At 47.7% G+C, this 18,680-nt stretch overlaps 1 protein-coding gene and 1 non-coding gene across 3 annotated transcripts in view; both read right to left on the minus strand.

Moving 5' to 3' along the window:
* Positions 1–956: 956 nt before the first annotated feature.
* On the minus strand, positions 957–1,061 carry LOC120097201 (U6 spliceosomal RNA). Its single transcript, XR_005494439.1, has one exon. It is a non-coding gene; the product is annotated as a U6 spliceosomal RNA (small nuclear RNA).
* A 3,070-nt stretch (positions 1,062–4,131) lies between these two features.
* The window catches only part of Adk (adenosine kinase), a 383,203-nt gene continuing 368,654 nt past the window's right edge, over positions 4,132–18,680 (minus strand). For both annotated transcript variants that reach the window (NM_012895.3, XM_006251631.3), the window contains exon 11: positions 4,132–4,895. In NM_012895.3, the coding sequence (NP_037027.2) occupies positions 4,771–4,895 (125 nt within the window). In that variant the 3' untranslated portion in view covers positions 4,132–4,770. The remainder of the gene's footprint in view (positions 4,896–18,680) is intronic.

Raw genomic sequence — 18,680 nt, forward strand, 5'->3', positions numbered from 1 at the left:
ATCATCCTTCCATGTAAAGGAGATGGGAGACAGTCTTATCTTTTTGAAGGAAATCAACTGCAGACACCATTACACCCCAAACTTAGACAACCATAAACTGTGGTGCTAGTATTGAAGGACCCTAGTTCTTACTGAAGCATGAGCTGTTAGGAGGCTTGGCCTGGTAGAAAGTAGGTAGGTTATGGGGACCCTAAGGGCTTTCACCAGTGTCACACCCACAGCTTCAGGTCAAGACTAGGCCAAGTACCAGCTTCCTGCCTCGGGTCAAGGCTAGGCCAAGTTCCATTCTCCACCCATAGTTCTTGGGAGGAGCAGGGACATTCTTGAAAATTCCACAGAATGTATTGACTGACAGTCACCTGACCCTCTGGTCCCAGATAGAGTTTGAATGCATGTCCTATGCTTGCTAGCCAATAGATTCAAAGGTCAATATGCTTAGCCAATAAGTTTAAACTGTAACCTCGCCGATGCAACCTGTACCCCTAAAAAGTATAAAAACCGCTTGTTAACAGCCATTTGGGGTTGTCTTCCAGTAACTTGCCATGAGGGGATGATTGAAGGTTGACCGCAACGAGCCCAAAAGTAAACCTCTTGCGTTTGCATTGAACCCCATTCTTGTGCCTCACTTGGGGGGTCTCTTGGTAGTTAAGACTCACTTGGAGCCTACAGTATCAGGATCAGTTACAGTCATCTGCTGCATTTAAGACTTGAGCCTGGTGCATTCTGACACACCAGTAAGTGGGACTTGCTTAGAAAGCTGGCTTTGTGTGTATGCTCCTGATGAGACAGGACAGAGCAGGACAGAGCGTGTGGACAGAGCAGGGAGCAGCAGTTTGGTGGTCACAGGAAGGTCTGCAAGGTGAAGCCACCGAGGCTTGGAAGTCCTTGGGATATGGGAGCAACTTTGCAGAATGTTGCCTAGCAAAGGTAAAAAATGTATTTACATTTAATAATATATTAATATGGAATCCTTTGCAAAATTGTGTGTCATCCTTATACAGGGATGATGTAACTCTTCTCTGTATCGTGGTGTGTGCTACCAAAGCACACGTAAAAGTATGATAGTTTTAAAAACCACAGCCTCAAGAGTCTCTCTCATATATATGTAATATGCACATACACATGCTATCTACATATAAGGCGGGATCTCATTATACAGTCCTGGCTGGCCTAGACTCACTCTGTAGACCAGGCTTGTCTTTGTACAGAGCCAGGATCTCTGAGAAGAAATGATGACCATATACTTCAGCTCTCCCAGACGGGTCTTTAAAAATGTGTTGTTTCATTGTTTTGTGTGTGTGTGTGTGTGTGTGTGTGTGTGTGTGTGTGTGTGTGTGTTTTGCCTGCACATGTCTGTGCACCATATGTGGGCAGTCTTGATCTGTGGAGGTTGAAAGAGAGAGGACGCTGGGTCCCTGGGACTGGAGCTGCAGACAGCGGTGAGCTGCCACGCTGGGTGCTGGGAATTGAACCGGAGTCCTCTGGAAGAGCAGCCAGGGCTCTTAACCCTTAGGACAAAATGCAGAAGTAAATATTCTGACTTGGGTTCGGCACTGGCTTCTTAGACATGACACTAGGGACACAAGTAAAAAACTGGACAGAACACCTCTAGAAGCAGAAGAGACAATCTATGTGATGGGAGAAAATATCAGTACTTCATAAGGTGGAATCTCATGGAATACACTGAAAATACAACTTACTAAGACGAGCTGTCCACTTACAGGTCAGAAAGGCTCTGGAACTGCAACAAACAGGATGAGTAACTCCCGGAGCCGACAGCACACAAAGAGATGCACAACACCAATGGGTAACTAGGGAAACCAAATCAGAGCCATTCGTACCCACTACGACAGTATAGAGTAGCAATAATATAGTTATTAATATGGAATCCTTTGCAAAATTGTGTGTATAGAGTAGCAAGCGTCAGCGTGTGAGGATGTGGGGACACTGGACACCTTGAGTGCTGCTAGTAGGAATCTCAAGGGGTGCAGCTATTACAGAAAAGTTTGGGGTGCCTCAAGAAGTCAGACAGAATTGCCAGATGCCCTGCAACCAGACCATGCTCACTGTCTTGTTCATCTGTTTGAGGTTTGGTCCCCAGAGAGGCGGCATAGATGTGGAGTCCCTTATAAAGCCAGGAATAGTGGTGTGTGCTTGTAACCTCTGTACTGTGGAGGCAGAGGCAGAGACAGGTAGATCCTGGGACCTGGTGCCCAGCCCAGTCTAATCAAGTTTCAGGTTGAGAAGAAACCCTGTCTCCACAAGTGGGGTGGATACCACATGAAGGGCATCTGAGGTTGACTTCTGGCCCCCACATACATATGCTTGCACTCGAATTTACATGCACACTCACACCAACACCTGCACATCCATACTGACACCTGCACACTCACACCGACACTTGCACATCCACACTGACACCTGCACACTCACACCGACACTTGCACATCCACACCAACACCTGGACATCCACACTGACACCTGCACACTCACCCAACACCTGCACACTCACACCGACACCTGCACATCCACACTGACACCTGCACACTCACCCAACACCTGCACACTCACACCGATACCTGCACACCCACACTGACACCTGCACACCCACACTAACACCTGCACATCCATACTGACACCTGCACACTCACACCAACACCTGCACATCCACACTGACACCTGCACACTCACACCGACACTTGCACATCCACACCAACACCTGGACATCCACACTGACACCTGCACACTCACACCGACACTTGCACATCCACACTGACACCTGCACACTCACCCAACACCTGCACACTCACACCGACACCTGCACATCCACACTGACACCTGCACACTCACCCAACACCTGCACACTCACACCGATACCTGCACACCCACACTAACACCTGCACATCCATACTGACACCTGCACACTCACACCAACACTTGCACATCCACACTGACACCTGGACATCTACACTGACACCTGCACACTCACACCAACACCTGCACATCCACGCCAACACCTGCACACTTACACCTGCATGCTCACACTTACACCTGCATGCTCACACTGACACCTGCACACTCACACCAACACCTGCACACTCACACCAACACCTGCACACTTACACCAACACTTGCACATCCACACTGACACCTGGACATCCACACTGACACCTGCATGCTCACACTGACACCTGCACACTCACACCAACACCTGCACACTTACACCAACACCTGCACACTTACACCAACACTTGCACATCCACGCCAACACCTGCACATCCACACTGACACCTGCATGCTCACACTGACACCTGCACACTCACACCAACACCTGCACACTCACACCAACACCTGCACACTTACACTAACACCTGCATGCTCACACTGACAGCTGCACGCTCACACCGACACCTGGATGCTCACACTAACACCTGCATGCTCACACCGACACCTGCATATCTACACACAGGCAACCCCCAAACCCTCAAACCATGGCCCCTTCAGTAGTCTGTCTCTGATTATGGAGACAGGCAGTGATGAGTGTTGGACTAAGGATGTGAAACTGGAACTGGAACATACTCTGAAGGCAGTGCAAAAATCGCTTCTACTTTGTGAAATAGCCCAGGCTGGCCCTGAGGTCATCTGCCTCAGTTTTCCAAGTGCTAGGATTACACCACAGCCAGAGGGAAAGGGAAACTCTACAGTTGTTTTGGAATTCTTTTTTCTTAGTTCCTTGTAAAGGTTACAGATGACCAGGGGTGGTGGGGCAGAGGCAAGTGGATCTCTGTGAGTTGGAGGCCACCCTGATCTACACTGACAATTCTAGGCCACACAGAGCTGCACAGTGAGATCTTACCTCAAACAAACAAACAAACAAACAAACAAACAAACAGGAAAAAGTTACATATGGCCTAGTAATTCTATTCCTATTGTCTTCCTGAGAGAAATGAAAACACACACAAAAAGAGTGCTTACTGGTCACTTATGTTATTGTATGTGTATATGTATTATATATATTTATATGTGATATTCTATATTTTTACCTCACCCCATCAATAAAATCACATAGGACCCAGTACTAAATACTCTTTCTTTCTTATTTTACTGAGCACAAGCAAGACAGAAAGAAAATCCCTATGTGGCAGTTTTTTATTTGTATCAAATTACAGAGTACCATGAGTAGGCAGAGGTTACAATCTGAGCACAGCGCAAAGCTGGGATTAGTCAGCTGTCCCCCCAAGTCCACCGGGTGTCCGCAGCACATGGAAGAGCTTATGCGGGGCAATGTGGTGTGCGTCAACGTTTCTGTACCTTATTTGACAATTATCAGGAATATATATGACATGTGTGCACACACGCTTCCAAATTAAACACATTTATATAAAAAGCTCAAGAATGACGTTAGCATTAATCTCTTTAAAAAGTCTATCATATTAAATTGCACCCGCATTAGAAGCAGAAATATAAAAAAAAATCAACTTACTAAATACTGATGAATTTATAAACAATTGAAAAGGAACTTAAAAGTTTCTACTGAAATGTTGGATTCCTGTGTGACATTTAAGAGGCACTAACAGACTATGGAAATAAACATTTTTCCCCAGATTTTGAGAGACTAAAGGTTCTAGGAGTAGCACTGAGCCCTCTACGGTAATAATGAGAATCATGGTGGGCAAAGACAGAAGATAATGTTATTCTTTCTCAAGGCAGGAACGCTCAGGACGTGGTCTCTGCAGTCTCCACTCCACAGCCTGAGTTGCTTTTCTTCCGTCAGTGGAAGTTTGGCTTCTCAGGAAAAGTACAGCCAGTTCGCCTAATGATGACGCTCGCTGCATAGTGCCCGGCCCGGATGCATTCAGTCAGAGGCTTGTTGGAGACCAGCTGAGACAGAAACCCTAGGACAGACAGAAGAACGGGCGTGAGTGCTGTGCGTACGAGAGCTCGGCTGCCTGCAGCCCAGTGCCGCTGATCTCCAAGTGTCACCATAATGGTTAATCTTGACTGTCAACTCGATGGACGGAGAGGCTCCCCGGGGCACCAGCAGAGTTGCTCTGGGTCGGCCACATGTTGGTAACTGTGGGAGGGAGCGACACTTGCCCTGCCTGTGAGCGGCACCACCTGGGGGGCAGCTGGGCCTGAGGGAATGAATGATACCTGGAAGAGCAGTGGGCACTGCTGTGAGCTGCTGTGGCCTCCTGCCACCTGTGCACGTGTGAGAACCAGACCCGTCCTCATTGAAGCTCTGGGTCAGAGTAATGAAGTCTGACATACGCATCACACACACTCAGGAAGAGTCCACAGCAAGCACCACGGAAACCTATCACGGAGGGTCTTTGTCGATAAAGTTATGGCTGAACTCTCCCCCTTCCTGTGGACTCCTTCTATGTTGTTATTCCTAGAACAGTGCTCTTTCAAGAGAAACGCATCTCCACAGAGAACGCAGCGTGCTGTAGCTGTGCCGTGGGCACTGCAGTCTCAGCACTGGAGGCAGAGACAGGAGAGTCATGGAGAGCCTGTGTCACAGAAGATGTGCTCTCCCGAGGTGGCACTGAACAGCACTAACTTCCTGGCTGGGTGCTGCAGGTAGCCTGACGTTAACCTAAAGCTAAATGCAGACCTGCACTGCAGACGCTTCCTCTAGGACCGAATGAGAGGAGTCAGGGTTGCTTTCCTTCTAGAAACGGTTGAAAGAAAGGCAAATGGCGTGAAACCAAAATCTTTAAGTACCACACATCAGCCACAGAGGGAGGAACAAACGAGGAGTAGTAGCAATGACTCCACTTGGCCGTGCGTGGTCATCGGGTCACACACGAGTGGACAAGCCAGGCTTGTCTCCATCAGGGCGCTGAGAAGACGGATGGCGAGTGTGAGGAAGCCGAGACAGACATAGTTCTAGACAGACTGACTAGATGGATGGAGAAAGAGGAAGACAGTGTAAACCAGGGGGGCGTGGCCATGTCGCCATGGGCGTTGTGCACTACAAACAAGGTCAGCGCAGCCTCAGACCGGCCACATTGGATGAAACAGACACTTTTCCCAGTGCACAGGTTGTCAAAGCTCAAGCTCACATGGCCTGACTGTGGCCACTGTAAGTAAAGGCCACAGCAGGGGTGCAGCACCTGTGACCCCAGGCAGGGCAGGGGCAGGGGCAGGGGCAGAGGCAGGTGGGTCTCTGATGTCCAGGACCTTGCCTCAGAAAGCTTCTCACAGAGTATCCCGGGCATTCTTCATGTGGGTGAACCCATGCCCACCTCAGGAGTGCCTCAGTCCCAAACTGCCTTCTGTTCTTACTGTCAGTGCTCAGGTCTACACCAGGCTGCTTCTTACCAAAGGCCACGATGAGAGGCGTCACTGTGAATCCCACCGAATGGTTAAGAAGAGATGGAGAGATTCTCTAGAAAACTACAAGAAGGAGGTGCTTTGTGCGTCAATGCTGACACAAGCCCTACTCTGACAAGCAATGCTCCCTAGCAATACAGGCTGAGTATTCTGAAAAGACAGAAGTACCCTGAAGGAATCTGAACAAACCAAACCAAAGAGCACACTGAAAGAGACACGGGGGTGGGGGCACCGGAGAGGAGAGGTGGCTTTGACGATAGAGTACTCGCTGGTCTTAGAAAGTCTGGGTCAGGTTCCCAGCACCCACACAGTGGCTCACAAACTCTGCACCTCCAGTCCCAGAGGATCTGGCGCCCTCTGCTGACCTCTGTGATGCTCTTTCACCTAGGGAGGCCAAACATTCACATGTATGAACAAACCAAACTGACAGCCAGTACAGATAAAGAGCAGAAGCCGGTGTGCTGGGGCACACCTCGTCCCAGGACTCAGGGGTGAGAGGCAGATGGAATCTGAGTTTGAGGACAGCCTGGTCTGCAGAGTGAGGACCTGTCCCAACCCCAGGTCCCCGAACAAGAAAAGAGCCAATCAGATGGCTTCTCAAATGAAAGTGCTTGCCTTGCACACCCCATAACCTGAGTTCTGTTCCCTGACTCCATTATGGACAGGTAGAACATCTGACTCCTGAACGTTGTTCTCTAACCTCCAAACAGGCGCATGGCGCGTGTACACACACACACTCGTGCACGCACATCACACACATACACGCACGCACACACATACACACACCACACACACACAGATGCGCACGCACGTGCACACACACACACAGATGCGCACGCACGCACATCACACACATACACGCATGCACACACGTACACACACCACACACACAGATGCGCACGCACGTGCACACACACGTGCACACACACCCCCCCCCACATACACATGCACACATACACATCACACACACGCACGCACACACAATATAACAAAACCTATGACAAAGTAGGGTTATCTCAAGCTCTCGAGGTTGGATTGATATCTTTGGATATTGACATAATGTTAAGCCCAGTATGAAGACCTCAGACCATTCTAAAACATACAGAAAAGCCTTCGACAACATCTCATATCTATTCTTAATTTTAATAGGAACAGAAGGGAATTTTTCCACCTGAGAAAGAAATTTGTAAAAATCTACTGCTAATACTGTGAGGTGAATGATGAATATTCCACTTTCCCTTAAGACTAACCGTGAAGCAGGAATGTTTGCCCCGCCCCCTTGTGGCTTCCAGATGTAGCTCAGTTGGCCTCGGTCTGCGGTCTGCGGTCGGTCGCCGGTCGGTCGCCTGACTGCCTCATCCTCCCGGATGCCCCGCCCACGTGCTCTTCCCACTCTCATGGAGACTTCACTGGAGCAGAGCGAGCCTCTGGGGTGAAAAGGAAGTCCCTTCCAGTAGTTGAAGGAGCCAAGACTGTCCATGCCTGTGACTCAAAACAGGCCAGGCCAAGAGTGGTGCACACACTGTTAAGCCCAGCAGTCAGGAGGCAGAGGCAGGTGGTCCTCAGTGAGTTTGAGGCCAGCCTGGTCTACATAGGGAGTTCTAGACAACCAGGACTACACAGGGAGAGCCTATCTCATCACTCCCCTCGAAAAGAGTTGGAAAGTGTCATGGCCATCGGGTGGGTTGAAGCAGGGACACAGGTAAGTCCTCTACACTGCCATCAGCCAGAATTCCCAGTCTATTTTGTTTGGCACAGCAGGGTAGCACATCCTTTAATCCTAGCCCTTGGGAGCTGGTGGTGAGAAGGTACAGAGTTCAAGGTCATCCTCAGCCAAGAGTTTGAGGCCTGCCTGGGGGACAGAAGACTGCCCCAAAAACTGAAACAGAAACACTAATAGACCTTTGCACATATGCAAACGAGTCTAGAGTTCTATGAACTGCACTCGAGTGCACGCATTATGCGGTTATGTCTGTCAGTGAGTGAGTAAAACGTAATAGTCAAGGAGTTGTTTACTCGTGGTATCAAGCACATGAACTACCTCGGAGTGTACCTGAGAGAGAGCAGTGTAGGAAATGCCAAGGCAGCATGAAGGAAAAGAAGAGAAACCCAGACACCCGGGAGGGCGAGTGCTAGCAGGCCGAGGCCTCTCACTGACTCCTTGAAGAACCAACCAAGAGCTGACAAGAGGCCTTTAAAACTTGATGTACCTAAGCCCAGCTACTAGGGGGGCGAGGCAGGAGGCCTGTGCAAGTTCGATGTCTGTTTGGCATTGTTGGAAGACTCTTCCTCAAAAAACCAAAACAGAATAAAGAAAACAAGCCTGGGGTAGAGGGCTGGGGATACAGCTCAGCGGCAGAGTGTGGCCAACCTGGGAGAGGCCTTAGGTTCAGTTCCCCAGCACTGCAAACACAAAACCAACCAATCAACCCCAAAGTGAAACAAAAAATATGACTACGGCCTCTGAGAAATCTTTGTGACTTTGGGTCTGTGACACTAACTTCAGAAGTTCTCTGCCACTGTGACGGACCCCTCCACCCCCCATTGTACAAGTCTTTTACAAAAGACAGAATAATTTGAATTTCATCAAAATTGCTTTGTACAGGGGTTGGGGATTTAGCTCAGTGGTAGAGCGCTTGCCTAGGAAGCGCAAGGCCCTGGGTTCGATCCCCAGCTCCGAAAAAAAGAACCAAAAAAAAAAAATTGCTTTGTACAAGGAATGACTCAATAAAAAAACAAAACAAAACAAAAACAAACAAAACCCCCAAAGAGAAACATGCTAAATTTACACAGGGTGTAGGGAGCACCATCATCTATTAAAGGCATGTAGCTCAGAATCACAGCAATGCCACGGAAGACTCACTAAAATGACAAATCGGCAAGACTGTCCGCATGAAGCCTGGGCACATGTGTGCGTCCGCCTGAACCCTAGGCAGAACGTAAAGGAAACATCATCATTACTACTGCCTGAGGATGTGACATGTGCGGGCACGAGTGCCTCAGAGGACGGCTTGTGGGGGCCGTTCTTTCCTTCATCTTTAGTGAGTTTAGGGACTTAGTTCAGGTTGCCAGCAAGTGCCTTACCCAGACAGCTGTCTTCCCAGCCCGGGGAACGGAAAAATCCCGGGGAACGGAAATGCTAAGACCACTTTGGAAACAATTTATCAGTGTTGGAGAAAGTTAACTCTGGGGCTGGAGAGATGGCTCAGTGGCTAAAACTGCAAGCCGCTCTTCCAGAGGACCATGGTTCCATTCCCAGCACCCACACCGCAACTTTAACTGTTGGTTAGCTCAAGTTCCAGGGAATCCAATGCCCTCCTCCGGCTTTCTAGGGCTCCAGGCACACATGTAGTACACGGACACACAGGCAGGCAAGCACTCATACAAAAATAACGAATATCGTTTGAAAAAGTTACATTTACTGCTGTGTGACTCAGTCATTTTATTTCTAGCTGTTTGCTCAAGGTAAATGGATGCAGACACATTTGGACTTGTCAACGAACTGAACGCTCACTGTGGCTTTTCTGTGACAGTTTCCAATCGGATGGGATGGGGCCGGGAAGGAAACCGACAGGCGTGCCAGGGGTGGGTATGCCCACGGGGAAGGGCAGAGTGTGTGTCAAAGTTTATAAAACTGCACTTTAACATAGAGGAAGGAAGGAAGGAAGGAAGGAAGGAAGGAAGGAAGGAAGGAAGGAAGGAAGGAAGGAAGGAAGGAAAGCAGGCAGGCAGGCAGGCAGGCAGGGAGGGAAAAGGTGTGGTTACTAATAAGGTAGATCAAAACCAGAAAAACCTGTGCTACTGCCTGGGGAACCTGAGCTGACTGAGCTCAAAGGCTCAGGACAGGATAATGAGGAACGGATCTGCACGCACACTTCCGGGCCTTCCTCGAGGCCCGGGCAGCCTAGGGAGCAGGGTGGAGTGGAGGTTAATTTGAAGCTGTGCTACAATGACCTGTAGAGATCGCAGCAGATTTATGCCCTTCCCCTTCCCCTTCCCGGCCAGGCCCGGGGAATGCTCTGTATTTGATAAAATGTTTGTCCCGTTACAGAGGAGAGTTAATTTGCCTAATAGAATGATGTCTTTGGAAGAATGTGAACTCATTCTCTCAAGAGTACTTTTTGTCACGGTTTTCAGGTAACAGGCAAAGGTCAGTATAAACTTTCTGCCAAACCCTGAGACTGAAGCGTTCGGCCCACACAGCGGACGGGGCAGACGCCAGGTTCAGAGTGGGATCAGCTTACAATGGAAACATGTCTATTAGAACCCTTAGGAGCAACATCTGTTTTCCTCATTCTTCCTGCCATGATCGTTGTGAGAGACGCCTATGTTGTGGGACAGTCTGTGAGGCTGAGTGCGGGCAGCCTCCTCCTGAGAGGGAACCCTATGAAGAAGACTCTGCAGCGCCCTCAGGTCTCATTTACTCTGACAGGGAAACCTGGATGCTGACACAAGCCAAGACCTTCGGCCCCTGCAAAGTATCAGCTTTTCAATAATCTATTTTTAAAAACCGGCAAAGATGAACTACAGATAGTACATCATCAATTATAAGTGGGGCCTTCAAAAAGTAGTCTTATCACAAAGAATGTACAAATGTACTTACGTGCATGTTTATATTTAAAAATGATAGGGGCTCCTTTATAATGTGAATGAATAAGCAGCCTAAGCCCACTGCTGCCCCGACCTACAGATAGCGTCTGTTGCAGCTCTGGCTGGTTTGCAACAACCCATGTAGAGCAGGCTGGCCTCGAACTCAGAGACCCACCTACCCACCCTCCCAGTGCTGCAACTGAAGCTGCGAAGATGCTTCTGTATCTTTGACAATATATGTTCCGTGAAGCTGACTATTCAACAATGCTTACTCCTGCCCGAGTATTCATTAAGTGTGGATGTGGGGTGAGTGTGTTGTACCACGGCAAGCAGGGAGCACATGGGGTCTGAACTCAGGTCTGTAGCCCCACGGCAGGCACCTTTACACAGCAGCCACTCAGTCAGCCCCACACACCCATTTCTTCCTTTTTCAAATGTGTTTTTATGTGTATGGGTGTTACTACCTGCGTGTACACTTGTGTGCCAGGTGCCTGGTGCCCTTGGAGGCCGGAAGAGGGAATCAGATCCCCTGGTCCTGGAGTCACTCTCGGGGGACTGTGAACTGTCATCATACCTGGGTCCTCTGCAAGAGTGACCAGTGCTCTAGGCCAGCGAGCGAGCCGTCACCGCAGCCCCAGTCGCCTCCCTTTACTGCTCAGCCGTATTTAGCAGCACGTACCATGGCTTGGTCCTCATTTGCCTACAGGCTGAGGAGAAGGGCATGCTGGGTGCTGGGTCTTGTCGCTTACGGGTGAGACTGCCGTACACATTTGTGTACAGGTTTCTGTGCAGACATAAGTTTTGGACTCATTTGGGCGGCCAAGGAACACAATCGCTGGATCATATGGTAAGCATATGTGCAGTGTGGAAGGAACTGCCAGACTGTACTCCCAAGTGGCCATCCTAGTTTTCATTTTCACCAGCAGTGAATCAGAGTTTCTGGGGCTGCACATCTTTGCCATGTATGCCACACAAACAAACTCAAGACGCTGGTGAAACGAGAAGAGAGATGTCTTCCTCTGTTTTAGATGGCATCTCGCATGGCCCAGGTGTGTCCCCCACCGCTTCTCTCTCTCCTTTCTGGCTGAGATAACTTTAGATCCCTGGTCTTCCCAGGGGTTCATAGGTGCCTGCCTCCCCATCTAGCTGGCGTTCCCATATTATTGTTTTTGGTTTTGACCCAGGCATAGTGGTGCCCGCTTGTGGTCCTCAGCACTGGGAGGCTGAGGCAGGGAGGAGTCAGTTCCAGTCTAGCTTAGAACACATAGTAAGATCCTCTCTCAACAACCGTAACCAGGCGACCCCTCTCCCCAAGTCTACTTAAAAAGAAACTCTTCCAAACAGCAGACTGTGCAGGGCCTCTGCCATTATACACTACCCCGGCACTCCCTCAACTTTCTCGGCGTCCTCTCTCCTGCATGCTCGGTAGAAAATCACGTGATCCGACCCCAGCTCTGCAGCTGTTGGCTGTGGCTTTGGTTTCAGTCCTCTGGACAGGTACAACGATTTAATTAATCATTTGCTCTCCTGACTGCTCTGATGTGGTGATTTCCACACTGCCTTTGTCCCTGGCCTCACTCCAGCTTGTTCACTGAAGTTATCGATGCTTTTTATATGTAAGTAATATCAAACTTCACACCGTGTAGTAGTGACAAGTTAATTACATAGTTATTAAGAGATAATGTGGGAGTAGTAACACAAGTTATCATGTAATTACCTTTGTTCTTAAAGGCATTACCGTGCAATTAAAGCAAACCTGATACGATATTTTAGCAAGCAGTAGCCTGACTACATGTGTGCGCACACGCATAGATCTCTGTGATTTCCTGGTCAATTTAGTTTTCCAGTTCTTTATTTTGCTTTTAAAAAAAGACACCTGCCCTTTAGAAGGTGCGTGTGGTAGCTAAGTGTTACATAGTGAGCTGCAGGCTAGTCTGGGCTACTGAGTGAGGATCTGTCTGTCTATCCTCTGTAGTTGTGGGTATCCTTGATCACAGAGAACCACTCAGTTCTGGTATTAGAATTAAAGGGACACACTGCCGTGCCTGGGGAACTTCTATTAAAACAAATAACCAAGCAAACCACACCAAACCAACCAAACAACAAAGACACCTGCCATTTAGTGTCAACTTTGCTGCTTTCTTACTCCCACCTGCTTAACCACCTGTGTCCCGCACCTGTAGACACCAGATCCAAGGTGCCACACAGCAGGTGAGGCTGCAACTCAAAGGCTCTCGTTCTATATCTGAGTATCTAGGTATTGGGCTACACACCCAAGGATTCAAAGATAGAGAAGACAGAGCGTCTTAGATTTTTCTGCTTCAGAAGAAAAAAATGTGTATATGAAGAAATCAAGAGAAGCTTTCTGGAGGTGTTATGAACAGAGCCTTGTGGGTGCTGTGCGAGACAGACACATACAGAAGAAAATGAGGAAACATTAGAACAAAGGACATGTTGGAGAACAGTGAAAGTTCAGTAGTATTGAGGACAGGGCGAGAAAAGCATGGACAGTAAATGTTGGGTCAGTGATGGGATGTGGATCTCACACAGCTGAGCTCTGATTACAGTACCTCCAGAGAGAGGCTCAGCAGAGCCTCCTGGAGCATCCTAGGATGCTCCTCAGAGCGCTGGGCTTGCAACAGTGGCTCCAAGCCCACCACAGACATTCTCTGAGTTCCAGTTTATAGTTCAGTTGTGCCCAGAAAGGTCAGCAGTGTCACGGGGCTTGCCGCTAAGGTGAGGGAAGAGACAGGGACAGAGGGTCACAGAGTCCTATTAGGTCGTTGTCTAATACAACGTGGACTTTTGGGCCAAATCAACATGAAGCCACTGTCAACAGAACCACGAGGGGGGCGGGTAGACAGAGACACACACACAACTGAACTTCTTCCTAAAAGTATTATTTTGGCTATAGGAAGATGGAGTGGAGTATAGGACAGGCTGAACATGAACCAGGCAAGAAGTGGCAGTCAGGGAAAACAGGCACCATTTTGTAGGGAACTCTGGAAAACCGTATGGATGACAAGGCAAGATCAAGTAAGCAAGCAGATCTCTTACAGAGCCTTCCTACCCAGCACCACCATGGGAGGGCAGCTGAAAAGTTCTCTGCAGGCCAATCAACTTAACTACCTATCAGACCCAGCACGGGCAAAGAACCTAGGGTCCCTACAGATCTATGACAGGTGCCTGAGAATCAGGTTGATAACCCAGGGCCCATCTAGAATCCAGAATGGATGCGAAGTCGATCAGGAGCCGGGCTGTGACTGGAAGCAGACACACAAATAGCCGGCTCAATAGCTGTGTCTAACGAGGATGTGCTCACGACAGCCTGACGCTGGCCCAGGTCTACAGCCACCATCTGGTTCCATCCAGTGACCTCCAGTTCTGGCTGTGTTTGGGACTCCTCTTGTAACAGGTTAACAGCTCTAACAGATAATCCTCCTGCGGGTCAGGCACCATGCTTAGTAAACATCGTTTCACCTGACTTTCAGGAAACGCAAACAGGGTAGATACTCATCTTTATTTCTATAGTTGAGAAAAACAGGGCTTAGTGATGTTAGATTATCTGTCCATAGACTCTTGTTCTTGTCTGCTTGTGTTGAGATAACTGAACATCTGAGATAACTGATAAATAATAGTCATTTTGTTTAATAGAAGAAATGGGGAATCCCTGAGCAAGCTGCTGCCAGTTGGTTGGGTGAAGGTAGAGGGGAGAAGAGAGAATCGCAGCTTGGCTGAAGTCTCTGTTTAATCTATTATTATTATTATTATTATTATTATTATTAATAATAATTATTATTATTATTATATTACTATTAGGTCCTGGGGATTGAACTCAGAACCCTACACATGCTTGGAAGACACTGAATTACTGAGTTACAACTGCAGCCCCCAACCCTCTTTAGTTCCATTAATGATCTAGCTATTCCGCCATTAAGGCTCAATCTCTTAATTATCTTAATATTATTGTACTGGCAACACTTGAACTTGGAGGGAAAATTTCAAATGTTCCCCTAGTTGGTGATTGGTGGGGCTGAGAAATCAATCATCCATTTGGTTATATTAATTCATTTGATTTTTTAACATGGATGGGTGTTTTGCCCGCATGTTTGTATGTCTGAACCACATACATACCCAGTGCCCTTGGAGGCCAGAAGAGGTCACAGTACCTTCTGAATCTGGGGCTACAGAAAGTTGTGAACACTGTGTGGGTGCTGGGAATTGAACCTGGGTTCTCTGGAAGAGTGGCAAATGCTCCGAACCATGGAGCCAACTCTGCAGACTCTAGCTACTGTTCTAATCTCTAGGGTATGGAGTCTTTATGCTCATGAGCTGGCTTCCTCACCTTCCTCAAAATTTCTTGACTTTCTCCTCCTCTACCTTCTGACATATCGAGGGTGTGAGCCCTCGTGGACCCCTTTAATTTTACGAAAACTACCCCTTTAATTTTACGAAAACTAACAACTGCTACTTGATGGCTTAAAGATTTAACTTAGGGCAGTATCTGGTGTAGAACACTACATGTACAAATAAGCACACAGTACCAGTTCAAAGAACCCACAACATCTTCTTGCTGCCATCTGACTGTCTGTTACTGCAGACCCTAGAACCGGCCATCCACCAGATCTCCTGATTTACACCGGTCACTAGGCAGGAGCAATGCTGGAGGCATAAGAAGTTTACTGCAGAACAGTGAACAGAATGGTGGAGCTGTGGGACGGCACCCTGAATGATCAAGCTTGTTTTTATTACATTTTATATGTGCGTGCCCGATGGTGGGAGTGTGCTTACACAGAAGCCTTTCGTGAGGTATGAAGCTCATGCAGTTCCTTTACTACAGCTCCACTTTGGTTGCTGTGCATTAACCTAATCATTAAGATTACAATGGAAAGCCCCAGAGAAGGTAAGAGCACTAAAGTCTGTTGACCTGAGTTCAATCGGAGGGAACTGACTATACAAGGATGTCTTATGACCTCTATGGACGCTGTGGTGCACATGTACACACACACACACACACACACACACACACACGGCTATAAAATGAGACCATCTTTTTTTTTTTTTTTCCCTTGGTTCTTTTTTTCAGAGCTGGGGACCGAACCCAGGGTCTTGCGCTTCCTAGGCAAGCGCTCTACCACTGAGCTAAATCCCCAACCCCAAAATGAGACCATCTTAAAACAAACAAGGAACCCCCCCCAAAAAAAAACAAACCAAAAAAAAACCAAGTCCCAAACAAAAGAGAAACAAATTTAGAAATAGAACACGGCATGGGTGTTTTCATACGTGTGGTCATGGTGCAGGACAAAACATGGGAGAGCCCTCCGAAGTTGGCCCAGGCACTGTCTTCCTCAGAGACATGTCTTAATTATAACTGAATGGCTTACCAGTTCCTTACTGCTGACTTTTCGGGAAAATCATGTCCAGCTCTCTGTCCTGGCATGGGCTCTGGCTCTGGGTCTAATTACCAAGCTGAGAAAAGCCAAAGGTACCTGTAGCCACTACACTCATGCACTTAACAAGTCACAGCCTTGGATCCTGTTCTACCTGAAAACACCGTTCAAAGTTCCCAGTTATTATTTATTACTAGGGGAAACTTTTAATAAAAGCTAATTAGCTACAGACCCCCCAGTAGTTAACTGATTTTTAGGGGTTAAATTTCTGCTTCTTCTAATTATCCCCTGATGGCTTTCCTTGGTGTCTCAGAACCATGACAGATGACAATGAAAAACTGCAGTGAAATTCGCCTACCCTGACACTGTGCTAAGCATCAGCTTCTCCCTCTCCAAGTAAAATCAATACTCTGTTTGAGTAAACACGTTTACAGCTTTATTAGGATGTCTCGCTTGTTCTGTAACAGCTACTTGAAGCTGTGGTAACAAATCAACTCAACTCAGTTAAACCCAGAGAGCTGGGTAAGAGGCCCGTCGATAAGGCTGTTATAAAAATAAACTGCAGGAGATCAGAAAGCCGGAGCAAACAGCCTGCAAATGTCAATACTCCCGTCCAGAGGAGACAGCCGCGGAGAGATCATGTGTAGTCTTTTCCCTCCCTAACAATGCTTCTGTTCCAACTGGATACAGTGTTTCTACTTTCTGTGCACAGCTTCTCTGAATGATAATTTACTTCCTAATTCTGTTAACCTCGAACAGGAAACTGACATAAATATATCGTTTTTCATAACATTTCAGATTGCTTCTTTAAAGAAAGGTTTCTGTCTTAAATTGACCTTATTAAATGATCTTAATCAAGTCATTTGGAATACTTGTGGTGATACAGTCTCACTTTTTTTTTTTTTAACTGATGAGACTGTCATCATTTTCAGTTTGCAATTTCAATAGAATGTTCACTTTTGAAGTAGTTCCCACGAGACTGATGCTGTGTCTTGAAAACTAGGCCTTGGATGCTCCTAACAGCAAACACTTGGCTTCGGTGTCAGCATATATGCCACGTCTGCTACCCTTTAGAGGGAACTTGGATCATGGGTACGGCTGTAGCAAACCAGGACTCACATCCCCTCACTGCGATGTCCACAGGTTGCTCGAGGAGCTAACATCTGGCAGGAAATTCCTACTTCCACTTGGCTAGCTCAGACGGCCCAGATGTGAAAATAATGGTTCCCTTGGCTGAGGAGCGCACACTCACATGCAACCTCCCTCCCCCATTTCCTTGGCAGTCAGGTCAGTAAAATTTTGTTCTACAACACAACTACCAAGTAGGTATGAGTTTGTGTAACTTGTCTGTATATTAGAAGACAAACTTTTCAGAGGAAAAGAAATCACCAAACACTGAGTTCAAGTAACATAACAGGCTACGGTGTCTGCCAAGGTTAGGTCTGGCACAGCAGGTACTTATACAATGAAAACTGAAGTTTAACTGGTATGTATTGGTGACGGGCTGACCTGTTCAGGACGTCGACTGAGAGCAGAGGTCGTGATAGCCCAGCATAACACACACGCTCATCATACAGCGTGCACTGAGGGCAAGGGTGTACGATACACACGGCCTCGACGTTAGCTTTGCAGCTCTCAGTGTGTGTCTCCTTGAGGCTTATGTCCTCTTCACTGCGACTGTTAACGGATGCCTGTTTAGTTCCATCACTGCTGTGTGGTACAGCTGAAATAAACGAAATCCCTGGCGTGGAGATGAACAGGGCCCAGGGTCGAACCCACAAACTGAGTATAGTGGCACACTTGTGATCCAAGCACCGGAGAAGCAGAGGCAGGAAGACCAGGAGTCCAAGCTACTTCTTGGCCGTACAGTAAGCTTAGGACGGTCTGGAATACACAGAATCTTCACTCAGAGAGACGAGGAAGAGGAGGAAGAAGAGAAGAAATAGCTGCAGCTGCCACCCACTGGGCTGAGGCACAGATCAGTTATTGAGGCAAAGGCATGGCTGCTGGCGTAAGACAGCAGTAGACGTGTTTATGCCCCTTTGCCCTAATCCATAAGCATGGTAACGCATTCCAACACTTACACATTGTATAGCTTGTGCCGGGCTCCTAGCAAGATTATCCTAAATACTTAAACGTACTAGATGACAAATTATTAATTTGCCAAGTGAAGAGGCAGAAATAAGCACAGAGTTCTGAACTTTATAAAATGTTAGTGTTGGTGGCCTTGATGGAGCTCATCTTAAATGCCAGCATTTGGGAAGTAGAGGCAAGTAGATATTTGTGAGTTTCAGGCAGACAGGATAAAGAGTAAGACTGTCTCAGAAAAAAAGACAAAGAAAAAAGAAAAAGGAAAGGTTA

Source organism: Rattus norvegicus, chromosome 15, assembly GCF_036323735.1.
Source record: "Rattus norvegicus strain BN/NHsdMcwi chromosome 15, GRCr8, whole genome shotgun sequence".
In the NCBI taxonomy this organism is placed as follows: domain Eukaryota; kingdom Metazoa; phylum Chordata; class Mammalia; order Rodentia; family Muridae; genus Rattus; species Rattus norvegicus.